We start from the raw sequence: 18411 nt of genomic DNA, 5'->3' as shown, positions 1-18411 counted from the left end.
TCGTTGCTGCGCACAGGCTTTCTCTATTTGCAGCGAGCGGGGGCTACTCTTCGTTGAGGTGCGCGGGCTTCTCATTGCGGTGGCTTCTCGTTGCGGAGGCTTCTCGTTGCGGAGCACGGGCTCTAGAGCGCAGGCTCAGTAGTTGAGGCACACGGGCTTAGTTGCTCCACGGCATGTGGGATCTTTCTGGGCCAGGGCTCGAACCCGTGTCCTCTGCATTGGCAGGCGGATTCTTAACCACTGCACCACCAGGGAAGCCCCTGGAGTCACTCTTAAAGAGGTGGTGTTTCTCATGAGGCAGTTGGTCAGTCTTTTTGATTTATGCTTCAGTCAACACATTTTTATTAGCTATCTGTGCTGCCTGTAGTATGGGGTTCAGTTCAACCTACTGCTATGTGTGCTGGTTTCTGGGGTGTTTAAGGCTTCCCATTAGTAGTTTATTCCTGAAAATTTCAAGGTTATAGTTAAGAAAATCAATACGAATGTAGAACAAGTAGTCCTCTTATTTCAATGGCAAATTCAGGGAGTCAATGTTTTGGTCATAATTCTCTAAACAAAATTTGAGTGGAACTGTGAATTATTTCTGACTTATGTGATATTAACTTTGTGCCTTTTTGTTATGATTATGTTGATATAAAGATATATTTTTATGAGAGATTGTTTTCTGGGTCAAACAGGTAACATACTGGTTAGGCTTGAGAGAGAAAATGAATTACTGGTATAAACTGAAATCAGTATGGGCTCTGGATAGTGAGTTTTTAATGCTAAGTAACTTTACTTCTATGACCAAGAAGTTTAGGCTGTAACAAGATATGAACTGATAATTTAGAGCACTTTCTGTTTTCAGAACGTTTCAGAAATCTCTCTGAGCTAAAAAATAACAAGGGTTATGATGGTCAGCTTTAAGCCAGATGTGACTCTCATTTTCTTTTGGGTTTGTTCCTTTTTAGCTGCCTGCCTGTTCCTCCCAGATGCTTCCTATCGCCCCTCTTCCTGCCCCTGTTCCCTTTGCTGTTGGTGTCTGTTTCCGCATCAGTGAAATGGTCAGGGTAATCCTGCACTCTCTCACTGAGAAATAATTGATGATAGTAAAGTGCCTTGAGAAGACTGAGTAAATGCCAAATTTTTTGAATGAAAATGATGTAGCCCGTTTTTCCACTTAAGGAAGGTCCAAATCCCAATTTTAGTTTGAGCTCTTGCAGGGTGGGGAGAAAGGGAGGGAGGAGGAAAACTTCACTTGAATATTTTACTGCCCCTCTGTTTGGGTTAATAGAAATGACTGTTGGAACTTTGGTAACTGGAACACTGGAGGATGCAAAGGATCCTCTGCTATTTATTAGTCACCTCTAGTTTTTTTTTTTTTTTTGCCAGGTTACTCTGCTGCTTTTTTTCCCTTTAGGCCAGGGCAATTTTCATTCCAGTTGTGAATGGAAATCTGAGGTCATGTTCTCTATTAGGTCACCTCCCTGGGAGTCTCATTGTCTCCTCCTAGTAATATTCCTGGTTTTTAGGATGTATAAGATATGAACAAAGTGAACTCTGCTAACCATCAACGTTAGAGCCATGAGGCTATGGTATGAATATTGGTCTGCCATTGCCAGATATTTTGTACTTTGGAGTGAGCAAATCAAGTGCCCCTAAGAATTTAATGAACATTATTAGTGTCTGAAAATTACTATATAATATCTTAGAATTTGAAGTGATTGATGATTTCAGGAACCAAAGATGTGGAAATTTTGAAAATGGCAAATGTTGGTCATTTTGAAAGGAAAAGTTTACCCTTCCTTGGCTTGGAGTCTTTTTTTGTTTTTGGCTGTGTTGGGTCTTAGTTGCTGCGCGCGGGCTTTCTCTAGTTGCCGAGGGCTTCTCATTGCGGTGGCTTCTCTTGTTGTGGAGCATGGGCTGTAGGGCGCGCGGACTCCAGTAGTTGTGGTGCGTGGGCTCAGTAGTTGTGGCTCATGGGCTTGGTTGCTCCGCGGCATGTGGGATCTTCCCGGACCAGGGCTCGAACCCGTGTCCCCTGCATTGGCAGGCAGATTCTTAACCACTGCGCCACCAGGTAAGTCCCGTCTTGGAGTCTTAATCTTTATAATCCTTTCGTCTTGGGGAAATAAATAAGAGAAACCACTGCTCTTAGATTAAAATAGGTTGGTATAATTTAGTGATAAGTTTTCCAGGCTCTAACTAATTTGAGCTTTGGTTACTCTAAGAGTAGAAATGACTTTACTGTAGCGATAACGTCTCATTTTTTAAAAAATAGCAGAGGTGACCTTTCTTTTTTTTTTTTTTTTTGCGGTATGCGGGCCTCTCACTGTTGTGGCCTCTCCCGTTGCGGAGCACAGGCTCCGGACGCGCAGGCTCAGCGGCCATGGCTCACGGGCCTAGCCGCTCCGCGGCATGTGGGATCTTCCTGGACCAGGGCACGAACTGGTGTCCCCTGCATCGGCAGGCGGACTCTCAACCACTGCGCCACCAGGGAAGCCCGAGGTGACCATTCTTAAAGCATGATAACTTTAGAAAATTTCAGAAACCATCTAAGATTTGAAATATGCATATGTTGTTTGGTTTTCATGAGTAAGGCGTTTTTGCTTATTTTGTCTTTACGTTGTCTAATAAGTAAACCTTGGCTACCTTAGAAATAATAATACTTGTGATTTTTATGCTAAATGATTTCTACTAAACATATATTCCTAAATCTTTCTCTTACTTTTATTTTTTAGGCATGTGATGGAAAGGTTTTAGCTTAAGAAATGAGAATATCTTACAGTGTTAACAGTGAAAGATTTGAGGCTCCTATAAGCAGTTTATATGATGGTGCTGTTCAACTGAATTTCATACTTGTCTGACATAGACTAGGTGAATTCATTATTTAACCAAGGAGTTAAAAAAAAAAGATAAGCTTTGTATGAGTAATGAGCTGGGAAACATTTGAAGGTAGAGAGCATTTGACTACCTACTACTTGTGACCTGTGTTTATGGCTGTGGCTCTGCCCCTTCCTAAGTTTATAGGAGCAAATTGTTGTAAGAGTGGAAAGAGAGTACCCACCTTTTGTGGTAACATGCCATTGTAAACTTCTGGCGGGACAGATATATTGCAATTTTAGGGCATATTTTGAGGATGCTTTCTTTTCTCAGGGGAAAGGTGGTGGAACTCTCTTCGCTTTTTGGGTTTAGAATACATATTTGATTTTTCTCGACCTCTGTTTCTCATAAGGATTAACTGGTGTTGAATTCCAGACAAACAGCTCCGTTTGCTTGGTATGTACCTTGTAACCTTGACATAGTCTTTTAAGCAAATGTATTGACAAACTTCTTTTAGTTTTAAATTAAGCAGTGAGTGAATCACATGCTTATTTTCTGCAGTTCTCTTGCCTCTCTGAATACAGTTGTAAACTTGTGCCCTTTGCTGTGAAACTGCCTTTTTTTTTTCTTTTGAAAGATGTTAAGTATAATTTGGAGTGTTTTCCAGTATACTTTAAAGTTATTTGAAAAGTAATGTTCATTATTCTCTTTATTTTTTATTAATTTGGTAGAGTTTCATAAATCTGTTCAAATGAACTACATTGTCTTTGATGGTTACTAAAAGAATTAAACTATAGTACTCAATAATTTAAATACCTTTGTATATTGCTTGGCTTTAGATTAGAAACTCTGATTTGAGATTTTTTTGTGCTGAGGTTTTGAGAGGTTGTAGAAATGTTTAAATGGGTAATTTACTGACACCTGCCTCATGTTTTAAGCATTGTCAGGGATGTTTAGTTTTCTGGTCACTTCAGATTGTGGTTTATTGCGTGCTTTTCTGTAATCTGTTGTCTAGCAGGGATTGTTGTTGTCATCATTTCCATTATTTCTTGTAGGGCCAGTGTTAGAAACTATAAATCTAGACTGCTGTGATAATAGGAACAGGCTGTAACCTGACCCAGTTCTTTTGTCAAAATGTCGCACCCGAGAGCTGCCTGTGGTAAATTGACATGCCCTGCTATTAACTTCAGTCCTCTGCAAATGTCGGTGGGCAACAGGTCTTTGGGCAATTAGCCTGTGGCCGTGCTTTAAAACCTTAGGAATTTACAACTATAAACTGGGATTTTGGCAACCCTTGACTTTTTTCATTTATCTGTTTTCTGAATGACTCACTTCTTAACTAAATGCATAGCATTCACATATATTGTTTTAAAATTGTAAGGGATTAATTATTTAACTTGGAGACTATAATTTATTTATTTGGCTGCTTTGGGTCTTCATTGCTGTGCGCAGGGTTTCTCTGGTTGCGGCGAGCGGGGGCTACTCTTCGTTGAGGTGCGCGGGCTTCTTATTGCAGTGGCTTCTCGTTGCAGAGCACGGGCTATAGGCGCGTGGGCTTCAGTAGTTGTGGCACGCGGGCTCAGTAGTTGTGGCATGCGGGCTCTAGAGTGCAGGCTCAGTAGTTGTGGTGCATGGGCTTAGTTGCTCCGCGGCATGTGGGATCTTTCTGGGCCAGGGCTCGAACCCGTGTCCCCTGCATTGGCAGGTGGATTCTTAACCACTGAGCCACCAGGGAAGCCCTGGAGACTATAATTTGTTAGATAAATTAAAATTTTTTTAAAATAGTTGTTTTCTTCTTGGGTTTGCTTTAACACAGAAAAAGATTAATTTCTAAGTCGTTGGGGGTAGACTTTACTAAAGCATAAGTAAAGTTGCTCCTCCAGAAGGCTTGATTTGATACATCCTCACTACTAAAAATGTTCATTCTTTTAAAAAAATATTTATATTTATTTATTTGGCTGCACTGGGTCTTAGTTGCGGTGTGCAGGATCTTTTAGTTGCAGCATGTAGGATCTAGTTCCCTGACCAGGGATTGAACCTCGGTCTCCTGCATTAGGAGCGCAGAGTCTTAACCACTGGACCACCAGGGAAGTCCCTAAAAATGTTCATTCTTAATATTGACTACTCACAGTTCAGAGATGGGATCTTATTTTTAAAAGTAATTACAACATTAGAATTTAGATTTTTTCTGATTATATTTATAAATATATCAGAAAATGGGGAAATTTGAATACTAAATAAATAGAGTAGATGCTTGTGAAATCTTAAAATGATGAATCATGTCCAATTCAACAAGTTATGTATAGCTGTGCAATGGATATCCTACAGGTGTCCCTCTGTATCTGTGGGGTATTGGTTCCAGGACCCCCTCGGATACCAAAACCTATGGGTGCTCAAGTCCCTTATATAAAATGGGTTAGCACAATCGGCCCTCTGTATCTGTGGGTTCTACATCCATGGATACTGAGAGCCAACTGTATACACTTCTGTAAACCTGTTAAGATAATCATCTTACCAGGATCAAATTTTTAGTTAGAAGAGCCAGCTTCTCTTTGTCAAAGGAGAACATATAGCTATAATATATTTCAATTAAGTCAAGTGCTTTTGCATTTAGGTATAAATGTGAAGTACTTCTTGAAATGAAAGTAATAAACTATTTTCAAGTCAAAATGAAAAACTTAAAGGTGTTATTTTATGCAGTTAATTTAGACTTCTCTATCATTTTTTGCATATTGACTGAGCAATAAAGAACTTTTTTGTTTGTTTTTCAAATTTGAAAACAGTGTCTTTATAACAAGATAGACTAAAAAAAAAAATGTTCTACCTGTACTATTTCATCAATAGTTTGTGGTGAATTATGTGTGTGTATAACTTCAGTCACTTCTTTCAACCTTTTCTTTAAAACTACCAGCAGACATATATGTAAACCTCTTTTAGCCTTGAAACTTCTTATACTGTTGATTATGCTCAAGGGGATATAATGAAATATTTTTGCAGTTAAATTATTTTGTGTGTAGGGACTGTGTCTTTTCCTTTTTTTGTGAATATTGGTTTAAAGCGCATATTTTAGTTCAAACTGCTATGTAGTTGCAATTTATAAACTGAATTCTGGTACAGCATAGTATATCTAGCTCTTCTCCCTGGAAAAATGCCTGTAATAATAACACATTTGTACTGGGGCCTGTCTTTTTGAGACTTCAAACATCCTAGAAATCAAATTCAGAGTAAGAAAAATGAAGGTGTATTAGATGTTGGGAAGGAGGGAGATGTGGGGACTGGGGGACTATCTCATATCTCACAGAACTTTCTCCTTGGCCCACCGATCTAGATTTGTGGGTAAACTAAGACAGCAGAGTAGACATTGCAGAAAAGAATGGAGAACAATGACAGCCAAAAGAAAACCTCACCAAAATTATTTTAAAAAACCACAATGTTCTGGGACTATATGGTTTAGGTATAAATATACTGTAGCACAACAGATTTACTCATTTTGCAAACATTTTGGGGGCCGTACTATGTGATAGACGTGGTGGATAGACACTGCAGAATACAGAGGTGAACCAGACATAATACTGCCCCCAAAAGCTTATCTAGTAGGGGAGATAAGGCATGCACAGAAACACAACAGAAGCAATTTTAGCATAATGGCTTAGCATTCATGGACCTAGGTTTAAATCCAGCTGGGTAATAATTGTACAGGTCTTTGAGCTTCAACATCTTTAACTTTCAAATGGCCATTAATAACAGTATTAACCCTACAGGCTTGTAATAGGCTTTAGATAAGAAAAATGACTATAAAGGCCCTAGTTGGGTACCAGACATTTAGCAAGAGGTCAGTAAGTGACAGCTCTTAGTATTTATTATTACCACTGCCAGCACCACCATCAGTAGACCCCAGGGACCATAATCTTTATTTTCTCCTGCCTTCAAGGATCCATTCTGTGCAGGGTACATGGTGTGTATGTCTCCTTACTTCTCCCTTTCAAAGCTTGAACAGTGTATTGTATCCCTGTCTTTTGGTGTCTGACAAACTTAGGTTTGAATCATTTTTCTTTCACTACCAGCTTTCCGAGCTTCTAGAATCAACAGAACTTGGTAACTGATAAGATATTGGGCAAAGGAGGAGGGGACTCAAAGATGACTTCTAATTCAGAAAAATTGGGAGTTTGTGATGTCTAGAATAGGAAGCAGAGGAAGAGGAGCTCATTTTGGAGGACAAAAGAGTTTTGTTTTTTTGTTTTTCTGTTTTCTGGCCGTGCTACTCGGCTTGTGGGATCTTAGTTCCCCAACCAGGGATTGAATCCAGGCCCCCTGCAGTGGAAGCGTGGAGTCCTAACCACTGGACCACCACGTAATTCCCGAGTTTGATTTTTAAAAATATGTAGTATGTGAGGAGTTGTGAGGCATTCAGACTGATGTTCATTTGGCTAGAGTAGAAATTTTGGAGAGAGATTGGGACTAGAGGTGCTGATATAGGAGTTATGCACATAGGGATGTTGCATGAACCGTGGAATAGAACGAGATTCTAAAAATTTGTAGAATATAGAGGAAGAGACTGAGTGACTACAGAAGATCAATGGCTGGGACAGAAGGAGGAAGTAGACACAAAGAGATAATAGAGGTAGGACCACCAGGTCCTACCTACATATGAGGCTCAGAGAGGAGCGGTGTCTAAGATGAGGGTTGACGGATCTATCACAGAGGGTTCCTGAAATGTCAAGGGGAAGTAGGACTGAAACACTGTAATTGGGTTTGTTGTCTGGGGGGTAATTGGGGCCTTGGAAAGCAGTTATAGAAGTGAGGAGGTAGAGGCCAGATTGCAGGAAGTGAGGTAGCCCAGCAACTCTTTGTGTTATGGGTGTTATCATTATATTTATTACCCAAAACCCTGGTTATCAGGAAACGGTAGTCTGGTAAATGTATAATATAGTTGAGAATTTTTCTACACCGATAAAAAATTCAGTGTTGTCTCAATTTAAGGTCACTTTACTCTTTCAAAAAATGTGGATTTTAATGTCTGTCAAATGGGAGGTTGAGTGAACAAGTGAATAATGAATGCTTAAATTTGGACTTTATTCTCACCTATGGGACTTCTGTCTGGCACATATGGCAGCAAACCTTGCTGTTGCTGAGGGAACAAATTTATTTTTTTCAGTTTAGCATCTGTATTTTGTTTATTTTTATATTCTCTCAGGTTGAGATTCTGTAATTCCATCCATTTTATAACATCTGACTAATGGCCTGAAGTCGAAAAGGGCCCTGGGAAATTTCTTGCTAGTTCCTGTCCTTGTCAAAATGTTGCCCCTTATTGACTCTTCAGGTAGTGGTCTCTAATTAGAGACTCAAGGTGTATTACTTCATCTTCAAAACAAAACGCAATGGAAAGGCAAAAAGAAAAAAAAAGCAAACAAATAATGGAAGAGCCCTGTAATCTTAGAATTATGGACCCATTAACTTGCTAAATAGTCCTTTAAAACTGTCTTTCTCAAAAAAAATTGTAGAATTTTCTCCAGAATCAGATAAGAGCAATAGGAGTTTTAGGTTTAATAATTTCACTTTAATCAGTGTTTTACATTGTTTAATCATACTGAGAAAATGTTTTAAAACAATGCAAGACTTTCAAAGCATTTGTTGATCTATTATCAGCCCTTACTTCTGTTATAAGATACAATCTGCAAAACAAATGGTTTTGTAAAAGACCCCAGTCTATCTATCCTTGTTCAAAGCCTGCTGGATACAACTACTAGGTTTAGTGTAACTGTGGTCTTGTGGTAAAGGAAATAAATGTCAATGTCAGACACTATAACCTACTACATTTTTGGGCTTATACTTGAATTTTTGGATTTATTTTTTAAAATATTTTTGAGCACAGTGGATGTGCCAAGAGCTGTTATGTGATTCAAACACACAGTACCAGGTAATCTTTATTATTATTATTTTAAAATATTTATTTATTTATTTGGCTGCGTCAGGTCTTCGTTCCGGCATGTGGGATCTTCGTTGCGGTGTGCCGGGATCTAGTTTTCCTGATCTAACCCGGGCTGCCTGCGTTGGGAGCGTGGAGTTTTAACTGCTGGACCACCAGGGAAGTCCCTGGATTTTTTTTTTTTTAATGCAGTGAAGTTGCTCCTTATATACATTTAGTGAAACAACTTCTCTTAGTGCTGGCAAAAATAAAACAAAGCTTTTAATTTTTCTCTCCCATGTAACATGGAGAACTACTTTGGGGGTCTTATTTGAGTTTTTCTTGAAGTGCTGAGGCAGTTCAAAGTATACTGAGAGCAAAGCTAAGCTTTTCTGTAGTTTCTTCTGCAGACCACCATTGTGGAAATGAGGTACGTCTTTATTTCTAAAAGGTCAGGCTCCTAATATTTTCCAGAAAGGTAATAGCTGTGCTGTCTGTGTATGTGGTATGTAAGTCTTAACTCCACAGTATATCTTTATTTGAAGCATTCTGAATTGATGCTATCCAGGGTTTACCAACAGATCATGGTGTAGTCCCTTAACTCCTATAATCTCTGTCCTTCTACTGCGACTGAAGGACATAGGTGAATTACATTGTAATGCTGGGGCATTATAACAGGGACAATGCAAATTTTATTTTTTCTCAAATTATAGTCAAAGATACTTCCTATTAAATTAGCCAGTATTCCTTTACATCAGAATCTGTACAAATTTCTCCTAGTATTCAGTCCTAGGAAAACATCTATCTTTCCCATTCAATTTGTATGTGCTTTTTTTTTTTGTTTTGGGTGCATTGGGTCTTCGTTGCTGCGCGCGGGCTTTCTCTAGTTGCGGCGAGCAGGGGCTACTCTTCGTTGCGGTGTGCGGGCTTCTCATTGAGGTGGCTTCTCTTGTTGTGGATTGCGGGCTCTAGGCACGTGGACTTCAGTAGTTGTGGCTTGTGAGCGTAGTTGCTCTGTGGCATGTGGGATCTCTCCGGACCAGGGCTTGAACCCGTGTCCCCTGCATTAGCAGGCGGATTCTCAACCGCTGTACCACCAGGGAAGCCCACAAAGGCCATTTTAGTTCACAGAGAACCTAAAGCTATTTCCAATACTCACCAACCCTAAAGGAAATAATATATTCATGAATAATTATACCTCAGAGTCATCCAACATGGGGTGACATCAAGTTTTTTTTGGCTTTAGCTAGAATATATAGGCTTTCTGATAATGCTGGTTGGGAGATGGTGGCTGCTTTCTTTAGTAATTATATGTCTGGGCATTATATATATATATGTATATTACTGCTTAATTTAAGAGTGCCTTAAAGTTAGCATTTGTTTCTTTAAACAACCTTTTTAGTTTATACTTTGGAAGAGAATAAGTAATGCTCAGGAATCAAAGTAGGAATGTAGTTCCACTTTACAATGTAATTAATGTTGTGTTAATGCTAAAACTCACTCACCTTGGGGTGTTGGGATGGGATAGAAAACAGTCTTTGAGCTTCCAGTTGTTCAGGATACTATGCTAGATGCTGTACCTATACTATCTCGTTTAATTTCATGACTACATTTAATTTCATGACCACACTATGAAGTGTAGATGGTATTAGCCTTAATTTACACATGGGAAAACCCAAGACTCAGGGAGATGAAGTAATTTGTAATGGCTTTAAGCACTAGAAATAATATTTCTGTGTAATTGTTATGGCTGCCAGTAACCATCACAGTAACCATATAATTTGTTAAAACTTATGTGATAAGCCAGGATTGCATATACAGAGCTTCTTAATAATATAACAACATTTAGGGATTATTTTAAAAAAACTGTCAGGGTACATTCCCCCCACAAATGAAAATAACTTTCTCTGATTATTTAATATATACCATTGTAAAGAATTCAAATCATACATAAAAATATAAGGAAGAAAATAAAGGTCACCTGAAATCTCACCACCCTGTGATGCAGAAAAGGAGGATCACCAAAATATTTTTGCATTACTTTATGCAAGCTTGTGCAAAATTTTATACAAATAGAATTATATCACACAAAATATATTTATAATGCCCTCTCCCCCACACACCCCATCATCTTTACCCTCCCAGGTAAGCCTTATTAACAGCCTAGTATATGTCCTATGTTTCTCTCCATGCTTAAATAATCTTTTACTCATATAATCCTATAGAGACCCGTATATACATTTAGAGTGAGATTTTAGTTACTAACAGAACCTTTGAGTACTTTATTTTAAGTGCAAGGCTTTGTGCTAGCTGTGGGAGAGCTACAAGGAAGAGTAATTCTCAATCACTTCACAGTCTGTGAGGAGAGGTGAGCAGGTAAACAACTCGTATTATATAAGACTTGCTTCCATATCTGCTCCACAGCCTGGGAGCCCTGCCGGGGAGCTCCCAGAGGGCAGAGGCCTTGTCTTGTTGATTCTTATGGGCATAAACCCTTGACACATGGGATTATGCCCACATGTCTGTAAATAAATGTCTGTAACTAAAAGTCATGTGTTCAAGTAAAACAAAAAAGATTATTCTCTTTGCAGGTTTAAATGGATTAGCTTTTGTAGTTTTGAGAGCCCAGTAGAGAGACAGTTGGTATATTTACTTTGTTCCTTTGGAATGGAATTACCCATTTTCCCATCAGAGAGTTTGATTGGGCATTTTTCTAACAAGGAGGATGCTGTAATATTTTGCTGTACTGTTTTGTCTGTATAGTGCATGACACTTTGAAGTTTAAGATAGTTTAAGTAGTGATACTTTTTAAGACAGAACTCTATTTGCTCAAAAGTAAGTTTAAGCATTCACTTTGGTTGTACATTTGGTACATAAATTGAATGAGAATTTACACATTTGCATATGCCAAATATAGAACTTGGATAGTAGGAATATTGGAGAGAGTAGGAAATAAAATAAGTCTCCAGTGAAGTTTATGAATTTCAAAATATTTGAAAAGAAACAGTTTTATTAAAGGTTGGTGAATATTCACTCAGGTGTTCAGTTTGAATCTACCTGTGCGTAGTGCTGTTCTAGGTGGTGTGGAATATATATAAAGGAAATAAAACAGGGCAGGATCATATTCTCTTAAAGGGAAAACTATTTCATTTTACATTGGAATGATTGGTGCGGTGGAACATGGAAGCTACATGGCTCGAGAGGGAAGACAGTAAAGGCTGTTTATAGTGAAGAAGAGTGTTTAGGGCAAATGATTTTGACTTTATCGTGACCCTGCAAGAACTCTTAAATTACCACAGTGGACACAAGCTCACTTTTGATGATGTCTTCCTAAAAACTCACTGCACTGTAACACCATAATGACTGAAAGGGAAGGCTTATTGAATCACTGACTCATTTCCTAAAGAGTTTGGGTTCTTTTTTTATGTTGAAGTCTTTTTTTTGACATGACTTCGGACTTCATAAGAGTATATGTCTGCTCAGTGGTGCTGAATGACTATGATAATTGAAAAGGAAACGTTTCCAAACTCTGAAAGAGTTGATTTTGTCTAATATGGCTAATCTCAAACTAAAGGGATCTGGAATTCTTTCTGTTTTTATCTAGGGATAAGTAGAATATTTGATTCTTTGGTCTGTGGTTCTACCTCTAAAGTAAGTGCTTTGGATTCCAAAACACTGGTTTTGATGTTAAGAATATTTGCTTTGCATTTAACTCTAAGAAGGTTCTATTTTAATAGGAGTACTTATTTTACATTACCATCAACAATGAATGAGAGTTCCAGTTCCTCATCTTCACCAGCATTTGGTAGTGTTAGTCTTTTTAATTTTAGCCATTTATGTGGTGGTATATCATTGTGGCTTTAATTTGTGCTTCCCAGAATACTAATGATGTTGAACATCTTTTCACATGCTAGTTGGCCGTTTATGTATCTTTTTTATCGACGTGATTGTCCAAATCTTTTGCCAATTATGTTTTTATTGGGCTCTGTTTGCCTTTTAAAATTGAGTTGTCAGAGTAGTTTGTATATTCTGGGTACAGATCTCTTATCAGATATGTGTTTTGCAGATATTTTCTCCAATCCTGTAGCTTATCCTTTTATTTTCTTAACAGTGTCATTTGAAGAGCAGTTGTTAGTTTTGAAGTCCAATTTATCATTTTTTGTTTTATGTGTTGTGCTTTTTTGTGTCATATCTAAGAAATCATTGCCTAACTCAAAGTCACAAGAGCTCTATGTTTTCCTCTAGAAATTTTATAGTTTTAGGCTTTACATTTACATTTATGATCTATCTCAAGGTAGCAGTTTTTGTCTGTTGTGAGGTGTTTTTTTTCTTTTTTTTAAATTGAAGTATAGTTGATTTACAATGCTGTGCCAATCTCTGCTGTACAGCAAAGTAACTCAGTTATACACATACAGACATTCTTTTTTTAATATTCTTTTCCATTATGGTTTTTTTTAAAGATTTTTTTGATGTGGACCATTTTTGTTTGTTTATTTAAATTTATTTGGCTGCGTCAGGTCTTAGTTGTGGTGCTCAGGCTTCTCTAGTTGCGGCGTGCGGGCTTAAGTTGCCCCACGGCATGTGGATCTTAGTTCCCCAACCAGGGATCAAACCCTCTTCCCCTGCATTGGAAGGCGGATTCTTAACCACTGGACCACCAGGGAAGTCCGTCCATTATGGTTTACCACAGGATATTGAATATAGTTCCCGTGCTATACAGTAGGACCCTGTTGTTTATCCATCCTATATAAGTAGTTTACATCTGCTAATCCCACACTCCCAGTGTGGCATTTTTTTTTCTTTATTGTTTTGGCCGCATCGGGTCTTAGATGTGGCATGTGGGATCTTCGTTGAGGCACGCGGGATCTTTCGTTGTGGCATGTAGGCACTTTGTTGCAGTGCGTGGACTTCTCTCTGGTTGTGGCGTGCAGGTTTTCTCTCTCTAGTTGTGGCGCGTGGGCTCTGTAGTTTGTGGCATGCGGACTCTCTCGTTGAGGTGGGCGAGCTCAGTAGTTATGGCCACGGGCTTAATTGCCCCACGGCATGTGGGATCTTAGTTCCCCGACCAGGGATCGAACCCACGTTCCTTGCATTGGAAGGCGGATTCTTTACCACTAGACCACCAGGGAAGTCCCCAGCATTTGTTATTTGAAGACTTTTTAATGATGGCCATTCTTTTTTTCCCCCACCCAGCTTTATTGAGGTATAATTGACTAATAAAATTGTAGTATATTTAAAGTGCACAAAGTAATAATTTGATATTCATATATAGTGTGAAAGGATTTCCACAAGCAAATTAATTAACATATCCATCACCTCACATATTTCCTTTTTTTTTTTTTTTAAGATTTCACATGTAAATAATACCATGTAGTATTTGTCTTTGGCTCATTTCATTTAGTATAATGGTCTCCAGGTTCATTTGTATTGTCACAAATGGCAAGGTTTCCTTCTTTTATAAGGTTAAATAATATTCCATTGGACATATACACACCACATCTTCTTTATCTGTTTATCTGTCGATGGACACTTAGGTGTTTCGATACCCTCACTATTGCAGATAATGCTGCAGTGAACATGGGAGTACAGTTATTTCCTTGAAATGATTTCGTTTCCAGTGATGGCCATTCTGACGGGTGTGAGGTGGTACCTCATTGTAGGTTTTTTTTTTTTTTTTGTATGTAGATATGTTCTAGCACCATTTGTTGAAAAAATAAGCAAAAAACCAAAACCATCCTTTGTCCACTGAATTACCTTGGCGCTTTGTTGAAAATCTATTGACCGTATATAGGTGCACCTTTCAGGACTCTCTGTTCTGTTCCATTGATCTGTATGTCTGCTCTGATGCCAATACTACTCCATCTTGATTAAACAGTACCTTTGGATAAACAGAAAATTTAATCATGGTTAAATCCAGTTTCTCTTGTGATTAGTGCATTTTTATCCCTATCCAAGTAATCTTCCAACTTGTGAACATGATACATGGATTTCTTTATTTAGGTCTTCAGGAAAAGTGTGTGTATGTGTATAGAGTATATACACATATATATGTATATATACATGTATATATGTGTATAGAGTCACTTTGCTGTAGAGCAGAAACTAACACAACATTGTAAATCAACTATACTTCAATTTAAAAAAAGATAAAAAAGATTTGGTTTTAATTATTTCTAAACATATATTTTCACCTTCTAGGATTTACAAAATCACTTACTCAACTAATGGGAGGAATTGATACCAGTTGAGATTCAGAACTCAGTTATGAGTTAGAGATTTTAGAGAAGGACATAGGAAACTGGGTATATCTTCTATGTGTGACCCATCCCTGAGTTTTTTTGAACTGAATCCCTTTGTGTAGTAATGGGACTTAACTTTAATGTAATTCACAGCTTTTTACTTTCTGACTAGAGTTGGTTAAGTGCCTTTGTTCCCTACCTGGATTACAGCTCGTCTCCCTTTACTTTCTGCTTCGATTCAGCACTCTCTATATATTTCACTTTTTCTTTTGCTGCTAGGCTATAGTCCTTAATTGACAGCATCTTCCCAGTGGTATCAAATAGCCAATCCATTTAATTATTTGTCTGACTTTCAGAGGAGAAGTCTGGGAAGGAAAGGTAATGCTTTGCAAGTCATCTGTGTATGGGTGGCTCCTGAGAGACTATAGAGGGAGATGAGAGCCCAGAAGGAATCTGAGCAACTCCAGCATTTCATAATCAAGTAGAGGAGGCAGGCTCTTCTTTAGTGTCCACTCATTTTGTACCTTCAGCCTGAAATTCCTCTCTCATTCTTCTCTGTTCATTGAAATGCTCACCTTTAAAGTACCAGTTTACCTACCATTTCCTCTGAGAAGGCTTCTTATATATTCTCAGTTCACAGTACCTCCTAACTTCCCAAAGAACCTGTATTTTATCCTGCTTTGTTAGATAATTATTTATTTATCTGATCTGATAATTAAATCTGATCTTTTTTTCTATGAGTTTGTTTCTTTGTTTTTAAAGTGTAATTGACCTACAACACTATGTTAGTTCCTGTTACACAACATAGTGATTTCATATTTCTGTACATTTCAAAATGATTACCACGGTAAGTCTAGTTACAATTATGATCTGTTACCATACAAAGATATTACATAATTATTGACTGTGTTCCCCACACTGTACATTTCATACCTCTGACTCATTTTTTGTAGCTGAAAGTTTGAGCCTCTTAATCTCCCTCACCTTTCTTTCTTCCTCCCAACCCCTTACCCTGTGGCAACCCCCTGTTTGTTTTCTGTATCTATGACTGTTTTTGTTTTGTTATGTTTGTTCATTTGTTTTGTTTTTTTAGATTCCACGTATAAGAAATCATACAGTATTTGTCTTTGTCTGACTTACTTCACTTAGCATAATACCCTCTAGGTCCATCCATGTTGTTTGCAAATGGCAAGATTTTATTTTATTTTTTATGGCTGAGTAATACTTCATTGTGTATATATATCACATCTTCTTTATCCATTCATCTGTTTATGGACGCTTGGGTTGCTTCCATATCTTGGCTGTTGTAAATCATGCTGCAGTGAACGTAGGGGTGCATATATATTTTTGATTAGTGTTTTTGTTTTCTTTAGATAAATACCCAGGAGTGGGGTTGCTGGATCGTACAGTAGTTATATTTTTAATTTTTTGAGGAGTTTCCATACTGTTTTCCATAGTGGCTGCACCAATTTGCATTCTCAACAACAGTGCACGAGGGCTCCCTTTTCTCCACACCCTCACCAACACTTGTTATTTGTTGTCTTTTTTTTTTTTTTCTTTTTTTCTTTTTGCGGTATGTGGGCCTCTCACTGTTGTGGCCTCTCCTGTTGCGGAACACAGGCTCCAGACACGCAGGCTCAGCGGCCATGGCTCATGGGCCCAACCGCTCCGCGGCATGTGGGATCTTCCCGGACCGGGGCACGCACCCATGTCCCCTGCATCGGCAGGCGGACTCTCACCCACTGCGCCACCAGGGAAGCCCTATTTGTTGTCTTTTGATAATAGCCATTCTGACAGGTGTGAGGTGGTATGTCATTGAAGTTTTGATTTGCATTTCCCTGATGACTAGTGTTGTTGAACATCTTTTCATGTGCCTATTGGCCATTTGTATATCTTCTTTGGAAAAGTGTCTGTTCACATTCTCTGCCCATTTTTTAATCGGGTTGTTTGTTTTTTTGATGTTGAGTTGTATGAGATATTTGTATATTTTGGATATCAACCCCTTATTGGATATATTATTTGCAAATATCTTTCACCATTCAGTAGGTCGCTATTTCATTTTGTTGATAGTTTCCTTCACTGTGCAAAAGCTTTTTAGTTTGATGTAGTCCCATTATAGCTGATTTGTAATAATACCACCATTCAGAAATGTATTACGTTAAAAGGAGGTAGTAATTGATTTTTCACCTTGTAGGAAAGAACACCAGAGGGGGATACCATGGGGCAAACAGTGAATGAAGGTAAGATTTACTTGTCTAAAGATGATAAATATTTTTATTTATTCATTGGGAATGAGTATCTTTTGGTAGATTGAATGTTTGGGGGAAAAAAGCCTTTTTAAAAGTAAAGTTATAGAAGACGTTAGGTGCTTAGAATTGGAATTTCAGAACTGAATAGCTATTAAAGGTAATCTTGTCTTCCCTTCTTAGTTTTATAAATGAGAAAGCTGACACTGAGGGAGTTTAAGTGAACAGGTCATAAAACAATCTGTGACAGCCAAGATCACAGTCCAGATTTTCTTACTCTAATATGGGTGATTTAAAAAATGCTTCATCCTGTCCTGCTCTAGTGAGAAGTTTGCTCACTGTCCCATGAATATGCCGCACTCATTTGCACTCTCTGTTTTGAGTTGTGTTTTCTTTCCCGTTAATACATTCTTCATACCTTTGTTGTTCTAAATCCTGTTCTTCCTTCAAGACCCAGTTTAAGTCTTCTGTCTCTCATGACTTTTTCTCTGGCTGCATGCTGAATGTTGTGCTCTGCTATTTCCATTTTTGTCAAGTGTATTAGTTTAGTATAGTCTCTGTACCTAGATTCTTAGCTTCCCTAGAGCAGGAACCAGGCCTTTATAATTTTACTTTCTTTCCTATTAGAAAATCTTACTGTAGAACTATTTAGTAAATATAAATGTGTACTGTCTTCATACTATCCAAATTATTTAAATAGAGAGCAGCCCATACATCCCTGTCGAGTGTTCACGTATCTTGAAGAGTCACTCAGTCATAACCAGAAAGTAGATCTGTTACCTTAAATGGTACACCTGGCATCATTCATACATTCTTTTTTAAGAAATTTGTCACTTGACAATTCAAGCATCAGTAAGGGTAAAACAGCAATAGATAGAAACACATGAAGTGTGGTTAAATTCGTTAGTTCATAATGATACTAAAAAACAAAACAAAATTTATTTGTCATCTGTGGAGAATGGTAGGGATACGACTCTTTTTTTTTTTTAATTTTTAAAATTTTTTGGCTGCACGGCATGTGGTATCGTAGTTCGCCAACCAGGATCGAATCCATGCCCCCTATATTGGAAGCACAGAGTCTTAACCACTGGACCGCCAGGGAAGTCCCACGGATACAATTCATTATCTTGAAAACTAGAAAATAAAGGAAAAGAACAAAGTGTTGATTGTGACTTCCCTTTGTGAGCTCTACCTCAAGGTAACTGAATGGTTGAAGAGG

At 38.1% G+C, this 18411-nt stretch overlaps 1 protein-coding gene across 1 annotated transcript in view; it reads left to right on the top strand.

The window, feature by feature from the left end:
• SCML2 (Scm polycomb group protein like 2) overlaps positions 1-18411 on the top strand; it is a gene marked incomplete at its 3' end in the record, with an annotated part of 85166 nt that overhangs the window by 1859 nt on the left and 64896 nt on the right. Inside the window, exon 2 of the mRNA XM_082680669.1 lies at positions 17141-17186. Coding sequence (XP_082536795.1) covers positions 17165-17186 — 22 coding nt within the window. The 5' untranslated portion in view covers positions 17141-17164. The remainder of the gene's footprint in view (positions 1-17140; positions 17187-18411) is intronic.

Source organism: Grampus griseus, assembly GCF_964374135.1.
Source record: "Grampus griseus genome assembly, chromosome: X".
NCBI lineage: Eukaryota > Metazoa > Chordata > Mammalia > Artiodactyla > Delphinidae > Grampus > Grampus griseus.
The sequence above is the reverse complement of the archived record's forward strand: the minus strand, read 5'-3'. Positions and strand labels throughout refer to the sequence as shown.